The sequence below is a fragment of the Polypterus senegalus genome, chromosome 13 (genome assembly GCF_016835505.1).
Source record: "Polypterus senegalus isolate Bchr_013 chromosome 13, ASM1683550v1, whole genome shotgun sequence".
NCBI lineage: Eukaryota > Metazoa > Chordata > Cladistia > Polypteriformes > Polypteridae > Polypterus > Polypterus senegalus.
In genome coordinates, this window is record NC_053166.1 from 151,509,073 (window position 1) to 151,533,442 (window position 24,370).

Below are 24,370 nucleotides of genomic sequence, written 5' to 3' on the forward strand. Positions count from 1 at the left end.
CCTGGAGCATCTTGATCTTCTTCGCTTTAAGGAACTTTGATGTGGAGATGTAAGTATGCAATGGAGCACCATCCTCCTGCAGAATTTGGCCTTTTTTATGGTTGGCAATATAAGAGGTAGCTAAGATTTCTTGGTATTTTAGACTATTGATGTTGCCTTCCACCCTGCAGATCCTTCGCATACCCCCATACTGGATGTAACCCCAGACCATGATTTTGCCTCCACCAAACTTCACTGTTTTCTGGGTAAATCTTGGCTCCATGCGGGTTCCAATAGGTCTCCTGCAACATTTGTGGTGACTGTGGTGTAATTCAACAGAAGATTCATCTGAAAAATCCACCTTCTGCCACTTTTCCAGCGCCCATCCTTTTAGCAGGCTGTGGGCCTTGGCAAATGCCACACGGTTTTTCAATTGTCTTTTGTTTAGTGCTGGCTCATGGGCACTGATTCGACTATGGAGGCCATTTCGAGACAGAATCCGACAAACTGTTCTGGTTGACACAGGAACTTCAGGTGACCAGGTCTCGTGAAGCTCTGCTGCAGTGGAAAATGGGCTGGCCTTAGATTTTCGAGCCAACAAACGGTCCTCTTGAGCAGTTGTCTTGTGGGGTCTTCCTGACCTGGGCTTGTCAAAAACGTCTCCAGTCTCTTCAAATCTTTTTTTATCCTCTGAACTTGACGCTGAGACACATTGAAGGTGTTTGCCACATCAGCAGTGGATTTGGTCTTCAGCCTCTTGATAATCAACACTTTAGTCTCAGGGTGAATCTTAGGCATGTTTGCAGAGGTCTAGTTGCAGTTAATGTGAAGGTCTAGTGTACTGGGGTTCTTTTTATACACACCTGAGACCTAATTGATCCATTATTAGTCACAGGTGAAGCTCATATGACAAGGCGACAACACTTACGTCTTGCCAAAAATTGACTCAATGGGCTTTACCAAGCTGTGAATATTCAAATACTTTTTGTCAGTTTCGTTTTGCACTGAAACATTACAAAAGCTGATGGGATTGAAATGACCCATTTCTTGTAACAAAATCTTGATTAGAAATATATTTTAGCGGCACCAGGTCAATTTGTACACAAGCGACAAGACTTTTGTCAGGTACTGTAAATAAAAAACATTCATATACTAATATTGCTTTTAAAACAAAACACTACTCACCCAAGTTTCTTCACATATTCCAAATATCCAATTAGTATTTCATGATAGACTGCTGTTCGCAAACAACAAGGCTTAAAGAAATGAATGCTGTCAAGGTATGATATATAAACACGCCTGGAGGAGAACAAAGAATTCTGTAAATTAATTTATTCACTGTAAAAAAAAAAACAAAGGATGTATGCTGTTGGTTACTGAACATTATCCCCTTGTATGGTGGGTTTTACTAAAGGTACTGCCATTTTCTTCCTTAAACCCCAAGAATGTACACTTTAGGTTAACTGGAGATTAACTGGTGGTTTGTGTAAATGGACACTCCAGTGGACTGGTGTTTCATCCAGATATGGTTCCTGCTCTGAGCCAGATGATACTGGTATATACTTTCACCCCATGGACTAGATTCATTTACTGGCTAAAATAAATAAAGGTAAAACAGATGTACTATGTGACTAATACATAGTATTATGTAAATTACTGAAAATCACTTATTAGATTAGCTGACGTACTGTAACCTACCTGGCTAGGCTGTACTAGCTTCGTTAACCCCAATTAAAGAGTAAGGGTGGTATTTTGACATTAGCCTAGAACAGTTCTCAATGATAAATTAACACAAGCTACTCAGCTTCTCTTCTCACTTTTATCAGCACTCATTTTACAAATAACATCAAAACTCAATTTCTTAAGCAGCTAAAATTAAACTCTGTTATGACTGGATTAACCATAAAGGCCTGGCAAACTGTAACTTTTGAGCATACCTGGTATTAGGGAAGGGGCATTCTGAGCCATATTCCTGTACATGCATTCCAAAGAAACACACATCCACCCCATTCATTTCTTCAAAAGCAAAAAGTGCTTTGGTTCTGTATGGAAAGCTGCTGGCCATCCCACCTGTATCAACAAACCTGTAGGAAGGAATACATTTATCCGTAACTGCACACAATCACATGATTGATGTCAACATAAAAATGGCACAAGAGTAAAATTCCATGAGTTACTCAGTAAACAATTAAATTGAAAAAGTTTATGAATATTCAATAAGGAAACAATATATTTCTACACAAGATGCATAATTATTAGACGTAAAACCTTAGTGAATTTCAAACCTGCATTCCAATGGCTATAACTTAATAACTAAAATTATAAGCCCGAGGTGTTGTCGACCATGTTGCAAAAGCTGTAAATCCAACAAACATACATAAGAGCCATTAACAAAAATATTGTTCTTAGTAATCTGAAAGAATGAGGCAAAGCTGCTAAGGCTACAGATATTGTATGACGGCACACAGTAGAAAATTTATTATGTTATCTTTTTCTCAAGTAAAGCAAACCAACATATGAGCTAATAAATACTGTCACTGTTGGCAAGAAGTGCACTTGCAGGTGCTTTTGCCTTTATTATTATTATTTTAATACAAGATCAAACGTATGTTACAGGAAAAGGGACTTGTACATATTCTTATAATAATATAAACTAGGGAGTATATGAACTTGTGAATAAATTGGGCTCTGCTTTCACATTTTAGAGTTGATTTAACTGCTATGCATAAACACTTTCTGACAGATAGCAATTTTAGAAAAGCAAGATCAGCTGAAGATTGGGGGCAGACCCCCGGTGACCCTGTGTTCGGATACAGCGGGTTGGAAAATGGATGGATGGATGATATACTGTATAATACCTAATTTATGTAATGGGAATGAACATCTGTTTTTGATTGGAAAGTACAAAAAGCTGGTACTTGTGTTCTGCTTTTCATTCCAAAACAAGACAAAACAAAAATGGTACACAGTTTAAAAAACCACCCCATGGAACAGTTCCACTTCAGAACCCCTTAACTAGAAATTAAAATCAAAACTGATTCCACCCCATGCCTTAAACATGCATAATAGGCTATGAATACACAAGAACTGCACTATATTGTATATCAATATTTCAGTGACCATTTTTAAGAAGTTATGTTTGTCAGCTTCTGTAATATGAAGGACACATCAATATTTGAATTAATTAATTTGTAAAGCTCTGAACAAATTTAAACATATTCAAACAAAATTTTTTAGAACAGTTTACAGTATATTATGATGCCATAAACATAACCTAGAATTTTAACAGTAAATACAAAAAAACACCTAACGGGCCTTTAACATTTTACGGTGACAATAAACTGTGGCAAGTTTGAATTAGACAAGTGATTTGTTTATTAAGTTAATGGGTCCACAGACCCCTACTTTGACAAAACAACAGAGGCACATCACTCCAGAACTATTCAATTTGGGTACAAGAATACATGCCTGAATATAGCTTGGGGAATTTCTTATCTTTTATTATAGTGAACGCATGCTAAGGAGAAGCGCTCAGATCATCTGCTGGCTTGCTGCAGCTGGTGAGCTGCGTGTTGTGCTTGCCGCTTGTTGTTGTTTTAAGAGCTAAGAGCATATGTGTGTCTGCCAAAAGAATTCCAACAACTGCTAGGTTAGATGTCTGTGAACTTGTTTTAAACTCTACGTAGGGCGAGATGTGCAAAAGTCACCGTCTCACGGGTTTTGCTTCCTAAGTTTGTAATCGTCAAAGTGTCTCTCCGAGATGATCTGGTCTCGATCGCTTCACCCAACCCCGCCTGGAGGCGCGCTACGCTCCCGCCACTTCGCATCTCTCCCGCTCCCGTTGTGAAGGGGGTGTCTGAGCGCACCATAAAGAGATGCAATCAGTTCAGTTGCTGTCTTGCTGCTGCTGCTGGCCAGCTGTGTATTCTGCTTATGGCGCTTTGCGTCAATCCTGTAAAAGCCTGTACAGCAGCTGTCCTTTTGCCACTTTGCGTTCTGAAGGAGGAGGAGGGGGGTGAGGGCTGAACGCAGCTAAGGAGAAGCGCTCGGATCATCTACTGCTGCTGGCAAGCTGCATGTTCTGCTTGTCATTGTTTTAAGAGCTGGGAGCACCTGAAGCGTGTCTGTCAAAAGCATTCAAACAACTGCGAGGTTAGATGTTCGTGAACTTGTTTTAAATTGTTCGCAAGTAGGGAGTGACGTGCAAAAGTCACAGTCTCACAGGTTTTGCTTCTAAGGTTGTAATGTCTAGTCTCGCGTGTCGTCAAAAGTGTCTCTCCGAGATGATCTGGTCTTGATTGCTTCGCTCAACCCCTTAGGAGGCGCACTACGCTCCTGCCACTTTGGGTGGGTGGGGGCTGAACGCACACTAAGGAGATGCGGACAGGTCAGCTACTGGCTTTGTGCTGCTTCTGCCAAGATGCCTGTTCTGCTTGTCGCTCTGCGCGCCGATCATTTAAAAACCTGTACAGCAGCTGTCCTTCTGTCTCACTGCCTTGTGATGTGTGACATTAAAATGTCTCTCAAAGGATGTGAAATTGTCCTCCGAGAAGATCACATCTCATCTCCCTGGTCTCCCTGCCAAGATTTTTTTTTTTAATAATAGAGAGATATTACTCATATCCTTAGCCCGACATCCACATATCATGTGTTTACAAAGTGTGTTTTAATAAGTTTACATGTGTTTAAAGTATGTGGGAGGGGTATTTTAAGGCTTAAACTATAAAAAAAAAGTATTTATTTATATGCTCTTTCTATATCGCAGATGTTCACCTATCACTGATGGGTCTGGAACACAACTTCTGCGATAGGCTGGGGATCACTGTAGTTAAAGAAAAAAAAAAATTTAATTTCCAAACTCCCATCAAAAGCACTGCCAAATTTGCAAACTCATCTTATTTTAACAGAACATTTTTATCTTCGACTACCAAATTAGAATACGGTTTCAAATTTATTTTGAGAGTGTTACTCCAACTTGTACATTTTCTTCTTTCACTATCCAAACAGCTGAACCAATAAACAACACAAGTGAGTCAAATACCAGAAGGGACACACACCCAAATCACACTTTTCCTGCTGTCTGGGGTGAATTAACTGTAAAAGTAAAAAGGGTGACATATCTAGAAAAAATGCAAAAGGGAAGGGAAATATGTGAGTGTTGTTCTGTAGGCACAGAGTGAACAAATACATACTCTGCATTTCCGTTACATTATAAACATCTTCATGCCTGTTTTACCTATACATTAAATTGACATTATAATTTATTGCCAAAGCTACAGACATGCTCTCTATTATGGTCTGAAGCAGCCAACAATTTTACATTGATATTAAAAAAAAATGTAACTAGAATTAGTCAGACCCCTCCAAAACCAGACAGCTAACAAATAGGACAATTTATACCATTTTCCTTTACTTAAACTAAAATCAGCAGCATAAAAAGGCTAAATTACAAGACACTGTAAAGTACTAATAAAAAGCATTTATTTAATGTAGTCTAGTACTAATGCATGCAACTCAGCTACTACAGCACTCATTAGTAGTTCCTCCTTCTGGAGGTCTTTACTGGTTCGTCTAAGTGGACACTATTTTATGATCATTCTCATTCAAATGTACTTTGATATATGCAGCAGAATTTCTTCTGTTATGTCAAGCCAGAGACCCTTATGCACTTGCTAGACCTTTTTTGACTAGAGTTCTTGATGTCTTTTAACAATATATGCTACAGTGCCCAGAAAATCTTTTTTTAATAATTACCTGGTAAGACAAACTTTCATTCTTTAGGTGAATAACAGCTTTCCTTTTCTGAAACATATGTTGACTTTTGCCTCTCTGGACAACTGTGGAATGTCTTAACAGAGTTTTACTATAGACATAAAGGGGAACTATTAATTAGTTAATAGGTAATGAAGCATTTTTCTAAAAATAAAACAGGAAAAAGGGTCTTGGAAGTGGCAAACTGGCTTGCAAGTTCTAGTTTATCCAGTAACCTTTAAATATACCCTTTGTGAATATGCTTCCGAGTGTGGCATTTATTCATGACTATTCAAGATTGAAATCAAAAAGACATCAGAAACAATATACAAGAATAAACTAAATACCATCACACAGTGGTAAATTCACTGATTTCTTTCTAATCTTGCCCTCACTGGTGCCAAACTACAAAATCTTTTTAACATATTGTTGTAACCAAGGAAATTTACCTTGTAATAGTGTTGGTTCCCCTCTCTCCATTACATGCTTCTTTTTAAAATTAAAGTTTGTTTAAAAGATAGAGAAATTAAAGGCAAAAATAAAAAAAACAAAAACAAAAAAAAAAACTCAAAGCCAATAATATCATTACATCTATACCAATTTTCTATTTCTAGTCCAACCACATTTCATCTGCCACATATAATAAAAACAGACCCGAGACATTCTAGTGCATTCAGCTGGTGGCAAGAATAATCGAAAAAAAAAAAACTAGATGTCTTTCAGGTTATTAATTAAATTTTCCTACTCCTTTTCACTAAGGCTGATGTGGAATATTGGAAACGTAGAAAAGGACGCACGCGTTAAGGAAAATTTTTGTGGCATTGGCTGTAATAGCAATGCCAGCGATTCTGGGAAGCCTGCTCTTTTTGTATGCTTACCCTTTTATTATTATTTTTCTTTCATTCCATCTTGGGGACTGCTTGGTACACTCTGAATTAAATTTTGGCACTTGGGTAGATCCCTATGAGATAAAAATACACAATAAAAATCATGGCGCAGTCCCACTTTTAAAATTTGGATATGCTTATATATTTCAGCCATGATATTTCACTATTTCACTTTTCATTATGTGCAAGTCATCATTTTCTTTCTCCGACACAGTAGGGAATGGACTGAGTGAACAGTTATGTGAGAATCGAGTGAACAGTTATGTGAGAATCGATTTTATATTTGTTTGAGTGTAGTATATAAAAATATTTTACAATATGTATAAAATACAATCGTCTTTGATGCTGTATCGACTATTCTACAAATGGCAAAGTAAATTGTTAATATGCAAACATACCAAAATAAAAGAACACACAACATTCAGAAACTGTTTTCTCTAAAACAATTTTAACTGTATAAACTTAGTTTGCCATGTATTCTGAGAAATATATTTTTGTTTATTCAGAAAAATGTCTTGTATAATGACATTTGTAGCTGACACGTCTGCTGGCTGGCAAAAGTAGATGGCTGTCTGTCCAATTTACCACCAAAGATAGTTAAAAAACACAGCAATGGCGGATGTTCTTGACTATCAACAGGTGACTAGTTTACTCCTGTCAGGACAGTAGCACAGAAATGAAAGTGGACATAATGACATAGTATATAATTTCAGTATTAATGCTTCTGATTCAAACAGATTCATTTAAACTTTCGGTCAGTGTCATTTTTGAAGCAGGAGTGCAGAAGTATACATTTCCAACAACTGTACATCAGAACATGAAAAAACCAAGGTGTTTCCTAAAGTTGGAAACGTTTGAAGACCATACTTCAGCTTAACTTTGACTGCCTCTGTCATGGTGTCTCAGCTGCTGCAGTACTTCTGCTCAGAAGGGCCATGATCATAGGATATTAACTAAAGGCGGGATTATTTTTTGAAATGTTCTGTGGCATTTTCTCACACCGTGTCCAGAGAAATAAACAATAGAGACTGAACTTTATAAAATAAGACATTTCAGAATGTAACCTCAGCTCGAAGGAAGAAGGAATTGTATCTTACAGGAGGGTACATTAGTTTTAATTTCATTCTGACATTATCAGATCCTTCCAGCAGAGATACTTGAAAGTACAGCAGCAACCCAAGGACGCTAACTGCAATGGGGCTACATAAGAAAGATATTTTAATGCTAATGAAAGAATGAGAGAGAGCATACATTTAGTAGAAGTCAGACAATGCAAAATAATACTTTTCAAATTTTACAGTCACATTCTTATTTTTCATATCTTCAGTCAATCCTCAGTGTTCATGAACTTTAAGACCAGGAATGCAAAAGTTCAATCCATACTGGTAAGAAATGATTGATAGTTTCAGATTTCTAAATATTACCCTAAATAAAATAAACCAACCATCAGTGTTTACTTTATTAGGTAGGACAACTTTAAAATACGGTGTAATTCTGCATTCCTAAAATATCTTTGGATCATGTGATGTGGAATGCAACTGTATACACAATATTTGGCTGGACAATGTGATTGAGATTCTTGGCCAGGGTTTAGCATCTTAGCAATATGGGAAGACCTTGGAGTAAAACTACTGTTTCTCAGAATTGAGGTAACAACTAAGGTAGGTTTGTCATGTAATTAAAATATGCCCTGAGCATATCTGATGGGTTAGACAGAAGTAGAAGGAGTCTGAAGGAGTATCTTCAGACGCCATCATATCTAGACTGGTAATCCCCCCCCAATAATATTCTACCAAAATGTCACAGCATTCAATATTGTGCAAGTATCTCTAGGTATTTTATATGTATTTTGGTACTGATTTCGGTACTGGTGTTCAAATTACATTCTGCTTTGGCATTTTAATTTATCTATGAAAGAAACTTACAGGGTTGCAATCAGATATGTATCCACCTGCCTCATTTTTGAAAAAGATGTTTAAAAACTAAGTGAGTGTATTTTTATTAAAGAGAATCTCCTGGTCATTTTGGTTTGCCCAAACATTGTTAAACAAAAATAGGGGGCAAAAGGAAAACTGGTAAATCATTGCCTAATAAAGAATACAAACCTAGAGTAGCAGTAACATTTATTACTGATACTTTAATTTAAAATAAACAATGCTATAGCTTGGACACAATGTTATGTTGCACATTAGTGGCAGAATGGCATCTTTAAAATCAAGCCAAAAATACAGAAGTTCATTCCACCGCACCCAGAACACAAAAGCAAGGTATAAAAGATAAAAAGACCAACCTGGCTTTCATTCCCGGTTTCACTTCAGCGGTTTTATCTGAGCTTGCAACCACTCTCACAAACACCTCTCCAGCTTCAGGATGGTTTTGCCTTTTTAGAAATTTATTGACTCTATCTTCAATGTACATTCCAAGTCTTGTTGACTGTAACCCTTTAAAATCAGACAAAAGAGAAATATTAAAATATTTAAAATACACAGATACTTTAACCCCACCCATTTTCTTTTAAATATAAGAGCACATGGCTTTTACCACTCCTAGAATTTTTTTAAAAAAACAAGAACAATACATAATTTTCCTTCATAAATATTCTGACTAAATTAAAACACCTTGTCCAGAACAGGGATACTGGGATACATTTTAAAAGTGGGGCTGTGAAGTGGCATTTGCTTTGTCAGCCCTGTGACTGAGTAGCTTGATTAAGAATACCCCCAAAAAAGATATGTGAAGCTGACATGAAGGCTCACCTCCTCACAAAGAAAAAGGAGGAGGGTTATACAGGGAGTGCAGAATTATTAGGCAAGTTGTATTTTTGAGGATTAATTTTAATATGGAACAAACACAGTGCTATCAGTCAATCCAAAATGTTAATAAACCTGAAACCTGAATGTTTCACAACGGAAATGTGAGTGTGAACATCATCAGGGGAATACATATGTGCGCACAATTATTAGGCAACTATTAGTGTGCAGATTTATTATGCAACTAAAGGAAAAACGAAAATTTTCCCATCTCACTTGTTTATTTTCATCTGTTATAGTGAGAATAATAAACAAACACCTCAAAATTTACAAATAAACATCTCTGACATTTCAAAAAAAATAAATCAATCAATCAATGACCAATATAGCCACCCTTCTTTCCAATAACAGTCATAAGCCTTTCCATTCATGGAGTCTGTCAGTTTCTTGATCTGTTGACGATCAGCTTTTTGTGGAGCAGTGACTACAGCCTCCCAGACACTCTTCAGAGAGGTGTATTGTTTTTCTCCCCCGTAAATCTAGCGTTCAAGAAGTGCCCACAAGTTCTCGATAGGGTTTAGGTCAGATGAGGAAGGGGCCATGTCATTATTCCTTCATCTTTAAGGCCTTTACTGGCTGGCCACGCAGTGGAGAACTTCGATGCAAGTGATGGAGCATTGGCCTACATAAAAATCATGGTCTTTTCCTGTATCACTGTTTGAAGAAAGTGTCTTGAAAAACTGGCAGTAGGTTTGGGAGTTGATTTTGAGTTCATCTTCAATGCAAAAAGGTCCAACTAGCTCATCTTTAAAAATACCAGCTCATACCAGTACCCCACCTCCACGTTGGAGTGGAGCTCTGTGCCCATTACTGATCCACAGGTCCATCCATCTGGTCCATCAAGAGTCACTCTCATCTCATCGGTCCATAAAACCTTTGAAAAAAATCTGTCTTCAGATATTTCTTGGCCCAGTTTTGACGTTTCAACTTATGTTTCTTGTTCAGTGGTGGTTGGGTTTCAGCCCTCCTTACCTTGGCCATGTCTTTGAGCACTGAACACCTTGTACTTCTGGGCACTCCAGGTAGGTTGCAGCTCTGGAATATGAAAGTACTGGAGGATAATGGGTTCCTGGTAGCTTCACGTTTGATTCTTCTCAAATCTTTGGCAGCTAATTTGCGTCTTTTGTTCTCAACACGTTTCTTGCGACCCTGTTGACTATTTGCAACAAAATGTTTGATGGTTCTGTGATCACACACCAATATCTTAGCAATTCCAAAAGTGCTGCATCCCTCTGAAAGACTTTTTACAATTTTTGACTTTTCAGAGTCAGTTAAATCTCTTTTTTGGCCCATTTTGCCTGAGGAAAACTAGCTGCCTAATAATTCTGCACACCTTGATATAGGGTGTTGATCACCTTAGGCCACACCCTCCCTCATTACACAAATACACATCACCTGATGTGCTTAAAATCAATAAGCATTCAAGTTAATACAGCTTGGAGTTGGAATATACGCATTAAAAATGATGATATGGTCAAAATACTCACTTGCCTAATAATTGTGCACACAGTGTATGTAATGACATTCAGATGACAGCCAAGAGTGGTACAAATCCATATACTTGACCTTGGTAATGGAAATTGGTTCTTAGGGCTTGGACTGTTAAAATTCTAGCGGGAAAAGAATTATAACTCACATGAAAGGTTGAGTTGTACAGACTAGTAGGCTATGGACCTAAACCTCCTGAACAAGTGAGGTGTCTCCCTCACTGTACATTTGTCCCACAAAATCTGCAGACTTGAGAGCTTTTCCATATGATGTTTTGAATACCTCAATGAAAATGAGTTGCAGAGAGGAAAACACTGGCAGTGAACGTGTGCATGCATCAAAAAACTCTTCTCTGCATTTGGTGCTCAAAAGTGTATCCATATGTTATATAGACCATTAGATGAAGAGAGGCGCTTTGTGGTTATCCTCCAAATGATGGTGTGCAGTCACACATGAATAAAGTGCTTGCTGGACAGACATGGAAGACCAAAGTGGGTAATATGAATGTAGGAGGAGGGACCGCTTAACATCCCTTTTCACTACCTTTACTGGAGGTCAGGGATTCAGAGTCTGAATGTTTAAGACAACAGCAACAAGGAGGCTGCTACAAGGAAGACAAAAGGTTGGCGGAACCTTCTATGGTGACAACCCCAGAGAAGCTGTTCAAAATTAAATTTGCCTGAGTGGTATTAGGAAGCCAAAAAAGGTGGCATTTCATAGTAGCAGAAGCAAAGATCCATGTGATTGAGGAATTTCTTGAGGCAATTAAAGCACTCTTTTTTTTTTTAAAAAGGAACCAAATTTAATCAGACAATTTTGCTGCCTTATTTGAAGAGAATGGTATGGGAAGATATACTCAAATATCATTTAAACAGTTTGCAATTTCATTTGCTTATCAGTAAGTACTATATGACTCCAATTTTTTTCAGATTTATTCCACTGCAGTGTGAAACAGAAGTTTATTAAACTATTAATTTTAGTATTACTAGAAAAGCATGAAATAAAAGTATGTTACATAGCTAGACAATAAGAAGCTCGGTACACTTGGTACACGTTTCTTAATAGGCAATTAAAAATACTGTAGGGTGAAATCAACCCTAACCCACCCCCTTCTTGGTAGGGTGTGATCTTATGGTCTTGTATACATGTTATCATCCAGTCGACACTCGGAATGACTACCAGAGGGTCAACTGGAGGTGACTGCCAGAATTCTTTATGTTTGAGCACCATTGCGCCCCTGTTGCTTTTGAAATTAAACAGAGTTGGCTGGTTCAGAGTGTCAACTGGATGATAACATACATACTAGACCGCAAGACAAGCACATTAGTGGGTCTTTATTTTTTGTTCATTTATTTTTAAACTTGTGTTTTTTTAATTATTTTTTTCTCAAAAATTAAAAAAAAAAAAACCCCAAAACTTTATTTTCCTCCCGGGCAACGCTAGGTATTCAGCAATCGATCGATAGATAGATAAATTAAGCCCAGGGGGAAATTTATTCATAGGATTACCTATTGACACAGCATTTAAAAGTAAAACCATAGAAAGTGCACACTTTAAAAGTATCCCAGAAATATGCATAACTTTAAATTTAAAAATGATTGAACAGTTTTAAGTAATGTTAAATTTAAAAAATCTACTCACTTTTTGCAGAAAATTTATTCTCTTTCCTTGTACTACCAGTTTTCCGAAGGCAGTTGTCACAGGTAAAACTAATAAAGTACAAAACACCAAATAATGAGTGAAAAAAATATTTCAAATTTTTTGAAGAGGGCATATTTATATTTTGGAAATAAATAAAACAAACCAACAACCTGAGAAAGTTATCTAATCCAAATAAAAACAGACATATAATATAATCTTACCCAGATGGCCAGATGAATTCATTATGCAATACACATATCTGGTGCATTTTACGTCCACAGTCTTTACATTCAACAAAACTAAAAAAAAAAACAGATCATACATTATAATTAAAAAAGACCAAGGCTAAAGTCTACAGGCTTTTTGATGATTAAGTTAATATGTATGATGTAAGATTAAATTTGACTAATTTAGGTCTACGGTCCACTCTGCTGGCTTGTGCATTTGCATATGAAAGTCAGAGCTATGTATTCCTGTTGAAATGAAGAATGTTCAGTTACAAAATACTATAAACTTATCGTAGTGGATATGACGGTGTGATCAGATGTTCTAGCTGGAAGCTTTTTTAAATGGAAATGTATCTCGTTTTTAATCTGTTCTTGGGAAATCAGCTCAGGTGCTTCGAAATCTGATCCATTATACTCGGGAATTGACTTGCATCGGGTTGATGCAAAAACAGTATGATATTGGAGATTTTCATCATACTCACCAGATACCAGTAGAGATTACTAGAGCACTGGGGTCTCGTTGGCTCAGCATAATGAGCGGCAGACAACGGAGGCAGTGGAGTGAGCGGAAGCAAAATGAGGATGTCAAGCCGGTGCTTTAGCCCGGCTGAGGAGGAATCCACATAGGCCACTGCTCCCCAGTCTCTTCATCTCAAACATCAGGTCTTTTAACAACAAATTGGATGAGCTTAGACTTTGTTTATCATCATGGTCACCTATCCAAAACAGATGCATGATGATTATCACAGAGACCTGGCTAAATTCAGGAGTACCGGATTCAGCTATCGAACTAACGTGCCAATTAACCCACCATACCAATAAAAGGAAAGAATCCAGTAAGGGCCATGGAGGTGGTCTATGTGTTTATACTAATAATAGCTGATGTAGGGGTAACTGTTATTATAGGTAAACACAGTCTACCTGATATGGATTTTTTGGTAGTTAAGTGTAGACATTTATATCCACCTTGGGAGATTTCTGTTATTATAGTCATGTATAATGCACCACAGGCTAATATTAATACAGCACTTGACTGGACGCTATAAATAATAAACAACAGAATGCACACCCTGATGAGGTCTTTATTGTGACTGGTGATTTTAATCATTTCAATTTGAAAACTGTGCTTCCAAGGTTTGAACAACACGTTAAATGCTCAACTAGAAGGTAAAACACACTGGGACAGTATGTATTCAAATGTCCCCAAAGGATATAGAGCTATACCTTTCCCACATCTTGGACAATCTGATCACTTGTCACTTTTTTTTTTAATTTCAGCTTACTGTCCTATTATTACGAAACAACAGATCATTAATAGAACAATCAAAACCAACCCGGAGGCATCATGTCAACAATTGCGGGACTGCTTTCAATGCAATCACTGGAGTCTGTGTTTCACTACTGTATTATTTTATATCAGGAACCATATTGAAAACGTTACCATTAACAAATACGTCAGTGTATTTCCAAATAGTAAACCACGGATGACAAAGGAGGTCCAGGTTTTCCTGAAAGAATGCAATGCAGCCTACAGATCTAGCAATAGAGACCTGTACAGGCTTGCCAGATATAATCTCAAGACAGCTATAAAAAGAGCGACGGCTGCACATATGGAGAAGATTAAGGATCACTTTAGAGCCAGGGAGCTAACTCATATGTGGCAGAGTAGTCAGCAGATAACTAACTTTAACAATGGGAGAAGTCTACGGACAGGATCCAGTCCCCTACTTGCTGAGGAATTGAACTGCTTCTTCACCTGAATCAAGGAAGGACCAGGTGCCATAGCTGAAGCTACACCTCAGCTGGACATGGTTAACCATGCATTTTTTAATATGGAGACACAAGGTTACGTGAATGTTGAGAACTGTCAATATCAAGAAGGCAGCTTGACTGCAAACTTGTTCACTCCACAAATGCGTTTATAATATTTGCAGATGATACAACGGTGATGAGACTTTTCTCTGACAGTAATGAGACAGCCTTCTGGGATGAGGTCTACAGGTTGAGTGAAGTCTGTGAATAATAATTTGTCTTTGAACATCAAAAAGTTTATTATAGATTTTAGACAGTATCAGACTGAGCTCCTTCCATTGAAAATAAGAAGAGAGGAAGTGGAGAGGGTCGCTAGTTTTACGTCATTGGGCACTCATATCAGTGAAGATCTAAAGTGGACCATAAATTCATGGCTTTGGTCGGGAAAGGTCACAAGACTTCCAAGGAAGAACAAATTTTCTACAAAGTTACTGGAGCCTTTCTACCACTGCTCAGTAGAAAGCATATTGATATACTGTAGCTGTAACAACAATAACTTTAACAATTAACTATTTTGGAATAACTGCATAAGCACTTTATTACTTATTTTTTTATTTCTACTTCTTTATTAATAACTAAAGTGTGTGTTTGTGAGTGGAAGTGGAATGTATGATGTATAGTGTATCGTTTAAAACAGTAAATTTCCTTGTATGTTCACATGCCATGACAATAAAAACATTCATTCATTCATACCTTTGATCACGTTGAGGGTTATTTTCTCTCGTTTCTATAGAACACATCTTAAACATATCAAAGCTTTTCAAAAATACATACAAAGAAATACTACATTAGGAAAGGAGCAACATATTTTTTGTTATACTTACGGTTCAAGATCAAGTGTGTCATTTTTCTTCTTTTCAAACTGGGTTTTTGAAATCATGCTAAAGGAACCAAAGTTAAAAAAAATTTAAAGTTAAAAATCAAAACTACAAAAATTACTGAAAGCAACATTTACACAAAGGTAGATTAAGATGGAAAAGACAATTTAATTCTTGTAAAGTTTTTTGTAGAACGTTGGATGATTCTTGCATCAATTGTATTCAAAATGTAAAACAAGTATTTTGTCTGTCCATAGTAAGAAGCTGCTTTTTTCCCACCATCTAGCTGTAAACTGTACATTCATTCATTCACTTTCCAAATGAGCTATGTTCTGGGAAGGGTTGTGGGGATGCTGGAATTTAGTAATGCAAATCCACCTAACCTGCAAATCTTTGGAGAATGGAAGGAAAAAGGCGCATCTGGGGGAAACCATGCTTCTCTAACTATGGTTGTTTGCTTCAGAAATAATCATATGATGTGGGAACAAAATGCAATTTTCACCCAAACATCATGAAACCTATGACGCTTAATCTGTGTATCTTGCTAGGTTGGTTGGAATCTTACCTTTGCCGACTACCTTAGCATATTTTTGGAAATGGGCTGTGGTGGCTGTTTTAACCAATTCATTACATGGCTAACTGATATAAACAGAGGCCAGTTTACAAATGGAACCGCAGTTGAGTTCTAGGCAGACAACTGAAGTCCACTGGGCCCGTAAAAAAGACACACTGGCCACTAATAGCAAAAACAGGGCTGCGTTCTATTATGCCACACATCGGCAGTTTAAAAAAAGCTACTGAGACACCATAGTATATATGTGTGCAGTTTATAACTCCAATGTAAAGCACTATTAAAATGCACAATTTAATGTAGTCTACTAACATATGTAATTGAATTCTTTATTTGCTACTTTACTACTCTTGAGTGAAGTAAATGAAAAATATCATTTAACTTACGCACCTGAATGGTACACCAAGCATACATTTTTTAACTTTTTTTTTTTTTTTTTAAAGAACAAATGAGAACAGCCCAAAGATCAGATAACAATCAAGGAAAATAAATAAGTTTTAGAAATGTGTGTTTTTCACATAAAATGGTTTAAATGGAAGTAGAGCTCAAGTTACAGTATTTGTAAATATTATCCACAACAACAGTCAAGAATTTATAGCAAATGTTTCCTTAGAAAAAAATCCCTTACTTAAAAACTAGAAAAACAATAGGTGTTTCAAAAAAATCTTTAAACATAGAAATATAAATATTTACAATTATTTTTCAGCAAAGGAAATACAAAAACATGGCACTTACGTTTGAGGTTGAGAAGCATCATCGCCTAGAGTTATGTCGTCATTCTGGATTTCATTGAAACACTTCTCGCAGAAGTGATACCTGTCAGCAAGAAGACCATATTTGGGTGAACTGTCTCACCAAACAATACAGAATTCCCAGGGAAATTTTGACCCATCATTCAGAAAGTGGGGCAGATCACCAAGGTGAGAAAGGGAAGCAGGTGTTGAGTTTGGTTGCATTATGGGTCAGCGGGGAAAAAGAGTTAGGCAAGGAGTGAAGAACAGCCAGAAAAGTGATAATAAGGGGTTGCAATGTTGAGATCAGAAAACAAAGGACAATAAAAGGAGTGTGAGAAAAACGAAAATACAGACCAGAAAGTCAAAGCAAAATTAAAACATTAATTGGAAATACGTCATTTCTGTTATTAGAAATTGTGACAATACTTTTTCTTTCTGTAGCAACAGCATTACTTTTTAGTCTTTTCCATTGTTATTGCTCCTTGCAACACTGTTTCACACCTTTATTAAAGGTCTTCTACTAATCAATCTAGTGGATATACAGTACTTTACAACACTCCAGATGAGAACAGGCCATTCAGCCCAACAAAGCTCGCCAGTCCTATCCACTTATTTCTTCCTAGAAAAAAGTTCTGAAAGTCCCTAAAGTCTTACTGTCTACCACACTACTTGGTCGCTTATTCCAAGTGTTTATCGTTTTTTGTGAAAAGAAAAAACTTCCTAATGTTTGTGTGAAATTTACCCTTAACAAGTTTCCAACTGTGTCCCCGTGTTCTTGATGAACTCATTTTAAAATAACAGTCTCGATCCACTGTAATAATTCCCTTCATAATTTTAAACACTTCAATCAGGTCACCTCTTAATCGTCTACTTATTATTCTGTGCCTTGCTTTTCCAAGAAATGTACCAAAAAGGAATCTGGGATTTTTTAGTTTAGATTTTTCTCCTCTCTCCTAATCAATACACTCTGAAATAAAAACCATGGAATTTAACCAGCATATGGACACACATTTCCACAGGCATGTAAAGTATAATAAAGCAGTAAAAGTAAAAAAAAAGTATTCAAAATATCAATTTCTGCTAAAAAGCAACAGTAGCACAAAGCTATTTCCATGTCTAAATGAAGATGAACAAGTAATGATGGCATCCCTTACAACACAGCCTATTAACAAAAAGAATAATGCTAATTAATCAAGGTATGAGGGGATGTGGCCTCAGATGAAGAAATTGCTGGGAATTAAAACCAGCAGCAATGACAGTACCTCAAAAGCAAGGGAAGAAAACAATGATTTACTTACAAAAGCCAGAATAAGGAAGTTTTAGCACATAAAAAACAAAGCTAGATGAAAATTAAAGCACTAAAAGCAAATTTGCATTTTATTTTCTAAAAATAAAACGGATGTCAGGTAGGAAACATAAAAAGGTACAGTGCATATAAAGTAGGAGAAATTCTCATTTTAAAACAAAACCAGATTCTGATTGTCAAAAGTTAAAAATGAACCAAGGTAGTTGGAAAAAGGCATAAAAATGTTACACAGTATGAACTAACAGATGTAGCAGAGGTCATAGAAAGCTTTAACAGGTGAATTTAGTCAAGTGACAAGAGCAACAAAATACATAATACTGAGAATACTGCAAATGGAGCAAATCAAGACAAGGATGAGTTTACCTCAATACAACAGCAACAAAAGCTGTGTAATATGAAGGAGAACTAAAACACTGCAAACAAATATACTGGGAAATGTAGATTATTTAAATTACTTTTACAATGTTTTGTAATACCACTGGCACTGGCTGAACTCAGAAGAGGAGCCTGTATTTTGATCTTGATGACTTTGGTAAGTTTAATGAATGTACTACAGGTGCACCTCAATAAATTAGAATATCAACAAAAAAAAGTTAATTTCAGAAAAGAATTAAACGCTTGAAATGTATCACTCTGTGTGTAATGAATCTATATAACAGTTTCTCTTTCTGAAATGAATTACTGAAATAAATTGATATTTTTATTTATTGAAATGCACCTGTATGCCTAACTAAATACACGCTGTGACATTACTTGTTTGCATTAATATTCGATTTTTGACAAAATACTTTTGGGTTATTTCAGAAAAGGTACATACATTTAGCACATATAAAGATTGCAGTACATTATTGCATAATCAAGCAATGAAGTGTTATAGAAAACTTGAGATTCTCCTAAATGACAGAAATAGTTAAAACTGATGCCTTTAGGTTTAATTAAACCTCTTCATTTATGTATTTGTTGTTTGTTCGGGAAAAGTGAATGAGCTTCCAGTTAGCAGCATATAAAATCTCTTCCAAATGACGCCTACTTTGATTAGATACAGGATAGGGAGAAAGAAAAGAAAATTCCAACTGAAAGCAAGAATGGGGGATCCTGTTTTAAGTAGCTGTGCATGTTACACTAATCACCACAAATGCTTCTAAACAACAGGCACTTATAAAAGAAAAAGTGCAATTACCAGTAACACTTTTATTTTCAAGAAGATACACAACAGCAATTAGAAAAAAGTATGCACACCATAACAGTGAGAAAAAAAGAACAAATTGTAATTGATATGTATCAGATCATCACATTATAATGCTGCTAACATAATTACCAGCAGTAACATCCAAAGCCCAAAAAGTTTAGAAGTAGGCAAAGTTACAAAGCCAAAGGCAAGTTTCCTGACATTTATGATGCAATACAGTTAAGACTTAAGAAAAAATGTAAAAAGCTGTTTTTCCTTATCTAATTTAAGAAACTAGGCACATTAAATACAAGGTGAACATTCAATATATCCAGATCATAGAGGAAAAAAAAAACCCTAAAATGGCACACAGCGTAGCTCAGTAAGGATTTCAAATGGAGTAAAACATTCTTCAAATAGTTAACCTACAGTGAAAGAATTGAAGGTACAAGGAACCTTTAAAGAAATTAAGGTCAGCAGAAAGAGGTATTAGTAACATTGTAACTGTAGGATAAATTACACTAGAACCTCTATATAAAAAACTGAACTTCCAAACCAAAACATTTCTAGAAAATGCTAGCAATTTGGAGAAAAAAAAATCTAACCAAACTGCAAAAAGTGTAAACAAAGGAAATGATAACTGATCAAGAGGCAGAGAACCTAACTGCATTGATGCCCACATGCATTCAATTCAAGCAATGTTTGAATAGCATTCTTTATCAAGTACAGTCTCAAAAATATGCACAGGTTTTCACTTATATTTCAGTAACAAAAAAATGAAACCATACATAATTTACTGTGCATACATGAAAACAAATTAGCTTGAACACACAGTAAAATATCACTTTGGTACACATAGAAATTACAACGATATTAAGTCCACTTACAGGATAACTGGGAGTGCGGCAAGCTGACAATGAAGGACAAGAATACACACTCGTGGAGAAAAGAACATGTTAGTGCTAAAGGTGGGGAGCTGTCCCATTTTCATTTTAAACAGAAAGTCATAGTTCCAAGTAAATTGGGCCAACTGGCTGCTAACAACTTTCTTGGGATTCGGATTCTACAATGCAGTCTGTTAAGGATATGCCTCAGATATGCCTTGGGCAATAAAATACTACAACTAGTCTAAATGATGACTGACAACCACAACTGACAGCTAGCAAACATCTGCCACTGCCCAAGTATTTAAATGACATTTGAGCATAATTAATAACATCAACATGGAAGCAATCTTACTAATACACCTTTTTCAAACTGAACTTGTAATAACCTCCATTAAACATGATAAATTGTTATTTTGGAAAAAAAAAAAAAAAGGTTTAGAACTTTTCTATATAAATGTGTTAAATCACTGGAAATTAAGGTACTAATAATACAATGCAAGGCGTAATGCATGTGATTTCTTCAGGGCATGTTAAGTATCATCATTAATACATCTGAAATCAATCTTTTTTTCTTAAAAATGATTTGTTAAATGTTTTTTTTAATAAAAATTACATTTGATTGGTTTTGTAAATTGTAAAAAAATGAGTGTGTTTTTAACAATGAGATAAACAGTACCATAGTGATACTGATAGACAGCTTTTTAAGAACTCTTTTACTGTGATAAACAATTTAAAACTTAAATAATGCACAATCCACTTACACGTACCAGTGTCATCAATAAAAACTACAGTGTTCCAAAAGAGTTAAGATAGAGTTATACAACACTTAAACAAACAACACTTATAGCTCCACCCCTACCCTTTTCAGAAAGCTGTGTGAACAACAGGCCAGTATAAAGCAGCTCCTCAAATAAAATAAAAAGGAAGAATGAAAGGAGATATTTTTGGAAAATAGCCAAATCTTGTTAAATTCTGCAAACCCTTTGTATCAGCAATGCAAAGAAAATTTTAATTTCCTAATTTTAGATAATGTATGACTTTGCTTACATTACCATTCTTCCAATTAAGGAAAATCAGCCAATTTCTTAATAGTGCTTAATTATTATTAGTTTATCATCTTTTCCTGGTTGTATTTGCACATTAAACAACACATATTTATTTATTTTATTTAAAGACCTTTATTAAAATGTTAAGCTTTCCTAGAATACTTTTCTATGGGAAGTAGTTTGCACTTAAATTGCTAAAATCCTTCCGAGACACTATATGAAGAAGTTATGAAAGGCGCACATTAAAAAATAAAAAGGCTAACTCACATTAAAACAATTACTTCAGAAAAGATAATCTGCATACTTTAAACGAAATGTATAAGTCACATGTTATCTTTCTTACAAATTAGTGACTTGTGATTAGTGAAAGCAAAAGTGGTTAACTATTTATTTTTATGAGTAACTCCTAGAAGCTTTAGTACTACAATGGAACATTTTAACGCAAGTAATTCCACTCAGCCTTCCTTCTGTACTTGCAAGTACAATTGGCCATTCTAAAGAATAAAAATGTATCAACTGACTATCTAATGCCAATAAAACTCATTTAAAATTGTTTGGTAATTCATACTGTCTGATCAGGCCACATTTCACATGATCGTACAGAAGGCAAAGTCTTACCGTAAGGTTCAGAATATCACAGTATGGTGTAGATTTTGTCATTGGATTCTATTAGGCAGTTCAAAACTTCAAGTATTTGAAACTTCATATATGCACTGTAATAAACAATAATAAAAATAAAAAGTGATTCTGAGAGGTTTAAATGTAGATGGATTGCCACAGTTATGGGATAAACGTTCCTTGTTATGATGTGAAAAATACCAGGGAAGTGTTGTTTAATGTGCCAATGCAGGGAGAAAAGACAATGTTTTAATTTTAATACAAGTTTGCTAAAATATATGTATATAAAATTTGCTGATAACATAAAAATAAATTTGATTATACACTTCGGTGTCATGGACGGTAATGTAAATAATTCAATTGGGAAATAAAAAGAAGCATAAGCCTATGATGAAGGGAGATGATGAAGGTACTTCTGAAAACATTTGTGTTTCAAAGCTGTCAGATTTCAAAACACTACAACAATCTCTCTCTGGATTGTACATTTTGGGATTTCTTTAACCTATCTTCTAAAGGAGGAGGGAAAAAAAAAAATAAAGTAACACATTATGAGTATGCCGATTCAAAACAAGACAGCCTGGACACCAAAGCTCCTGTGATACAAAGTACATGTCATTAAATATAAATACATGAGTAACACACAGTATGATATTTTGAGGTTATTTGCGCTAGACTATGAACATGCCTATGGCAGGTGAGCAGGCCAAGAGATTTTACATCTTCTTCAAGTAAGATGTTAAGGTTTACAATATATTGAGAGAAATCCGAGGGATGACAAAAAGTAAACAGAAACATATTGTAAGATATCAAGGAATTGGAGGCAAGACAGTTGGTATAAGCTAGCCCGATTTTTTCACTACTTATTCAAAATCAATGTGCTCCATCCAAAAATTCCCACAAGTTTATTTTTCTCCAAGAAAGTTGTAGAATACTCTACTCACCATCTGTTTCAGATTTTGTTGCAACTATATAGTAGTTTTGTTACTTATGTTACATTTGCTTGATTTTTCCTTTGACCTAAATTCTCTACAAAGGCTAAACTGGCTTATGGCTCATTTCAACACTGCTAAAGCAGATGTGTATGCTGGTACATGCAAAACTTACAAGGTAATGCATTTTCTTAATTTAAGGAGATCTATTTGATATTATACATAAATAACTTGGAGGCCATCTTCTGCCAAAGGTCCTAAACAGGAAAACACTGAAAAAATCCTTCTAGTACAATAACTGGATATCAGCCCTATATTTGTTTTCCAAAAAATGAAAATTATGCATCTGAAATGCAATAATAATTTACTTTAGAATAGCAAAATTCATAATACCTTTGGTAACAAGGTGAGAGAGGTGTCCCAGCACAAAAAAAAGGAAAACTAAGAATTAAAAGATCAAATATTTGACTAGATTACTGCTGGTACAGCACCTTTTTAAGTAAGTTATGTACTCTGAATCAAAGGAAGCTGTGCATCAAAGAGATAACAAGCTTCCCAACACTCTTTAGAGTGCATGTATCAATGTCCTTACCTATTTTGGTAACTGTAGTAGGTGGCATCACGAGGGATGGTGCACAGTTGTTTGCCATAGCAGCATAACGTCTGTGGTGAAAATTCATACTGTGCAAAAAAAAAAAAAAAAAAAAAAAGATGAAAAAAATGAATTAACCAATATACAATCAGTACTTCAGTTTGTTGCCGAGCATTTAAATAAAAATCAAAAATGGTTAACTTCATCCCAATGCAGAAATATTACATTTAAGATAGTGGGGAAGCAATAGTGTAGGCTAGTGTTCTCCCAGTTACATGTTGGGTTAAATGCAAACTTCAAATCATATATATGTAGTATCCAAGCATTTGACTGATACTTATTTATATTTTTGTGTAATTATAAATTCTGATTAAGTCTATTGTGATAGCTACTTCTTGCAACTATCAGATTATGAAATTACTTTGACACATTGTTTTCTTATAGCAAGGAAAATAAGAAGATTGCAAAACAATAACATTGATAATCCAGTCAGAACCTGAAACATCATGAAATCGATTTAGAGTATAAATCTCTTCAAGGGACTCAAAAATTATGCAGATTCTACATGAAAAAAAAATTTTTTACAAGATAGGATCATCAAATTGCTAACTGTATCTCAGCTATTGAAAATTTTCAGAAAACATTCAAAGAAAAAAAAAAAGGCATGATGCAATTTCACAATACTGTCACTGGTGGTGAAAAATGGAAGCAGTACTGAGGCATCATGCTGCTGGGTTATCGAAGCAGTACTGAGGCATCATGCTGCTGGGTTATCACCTAATGGCGGCAAAAAAAAAAATAATTTTCAGCTCCTCAGAAAACACAGTAGCCAGTACACTGAAAGGAGGGAAAAAATATGCAGACAAGTTTTACAATCAAAAATAATGAAGCCGTCTAGAGTGGCATGGGAAGTGGAACATAATTACCCCATGACACACAAGAGACAAATGTTCCGCCGTTATTTATAGATGCAATAAAGTTGGCTTTACTTAGAACACGTCTGAGCGTTAATAGAAGTTAAAGCTGAAAAATGACAGGGTTTATCTGTATGTGTCTCAGCAGTTGTATTACTGCCAGCAGCAATACAGCAATTACTGTGATCAACC

At 35.6% G+C, this 24,370-nt stretch overlaps 1 protein-coding gene across 5 annotated transcripts in view; it reads right to left on the reverse strand.

Annotated features, from left to right (window-relative positions):
• Nucleotides 1-1,160: 1,160 nt before the first annotated feature.
• LOC120541898 (CREB-binding protein-like) overlaps nucleotides 1,161-24,370 on the reverse strand; it is a 72,595-nt gene continuing 49,385 nt past the window's right edge. For 3 of the 5 annotated variants that reach the window (XM_039773855.1, XM_039773854.1, XM_039773853.1), the window contains 8 exons: nucleotides 23,265-23,353; nucleotides 16,720-16,800; nucleotides 15,420-15,476; nucleotides 12,778-12,855; nucleotides 12,557-12,624; nucleotides 8,908-9,058; nucleotides 1,917-2,063; nucleotides 1,161-1,278 (listed from right to left, as the gene is read on the reverse strand). In XM_039773855.1, coding sequence (XP_039629789.1) covers nucleotides 1,161-1,278; nucleotides 1,917-2,063; nucleotides 8,908-9,058; nucleotides 12,557-12,624; nucleotides 12,778-12,855; nucleotides 15,420-15,476; nucleotides 16,720-16,800; nucleotides 23,265-23,353 — 789 coding nt within the window. Of the gene's footprint in view, nucleotides 1,279-1,916; nucleotides 2,064-6,608; nucleotides 6,692-8,907; nucleotides 9,059-12,556; nucleotides 12,625-12,777; nucleotides 12,856-15,419; nucleotides 15,477-16,719; nucleotides 16,801-21,743; nucleotides 21,839-23,264; nucleotides 23,354-24,370 lie in introns of those variants that run through there. The other 2 variants (XM_039773856.1, XM_039773857.1) reach the window with 2 other exon arrangements.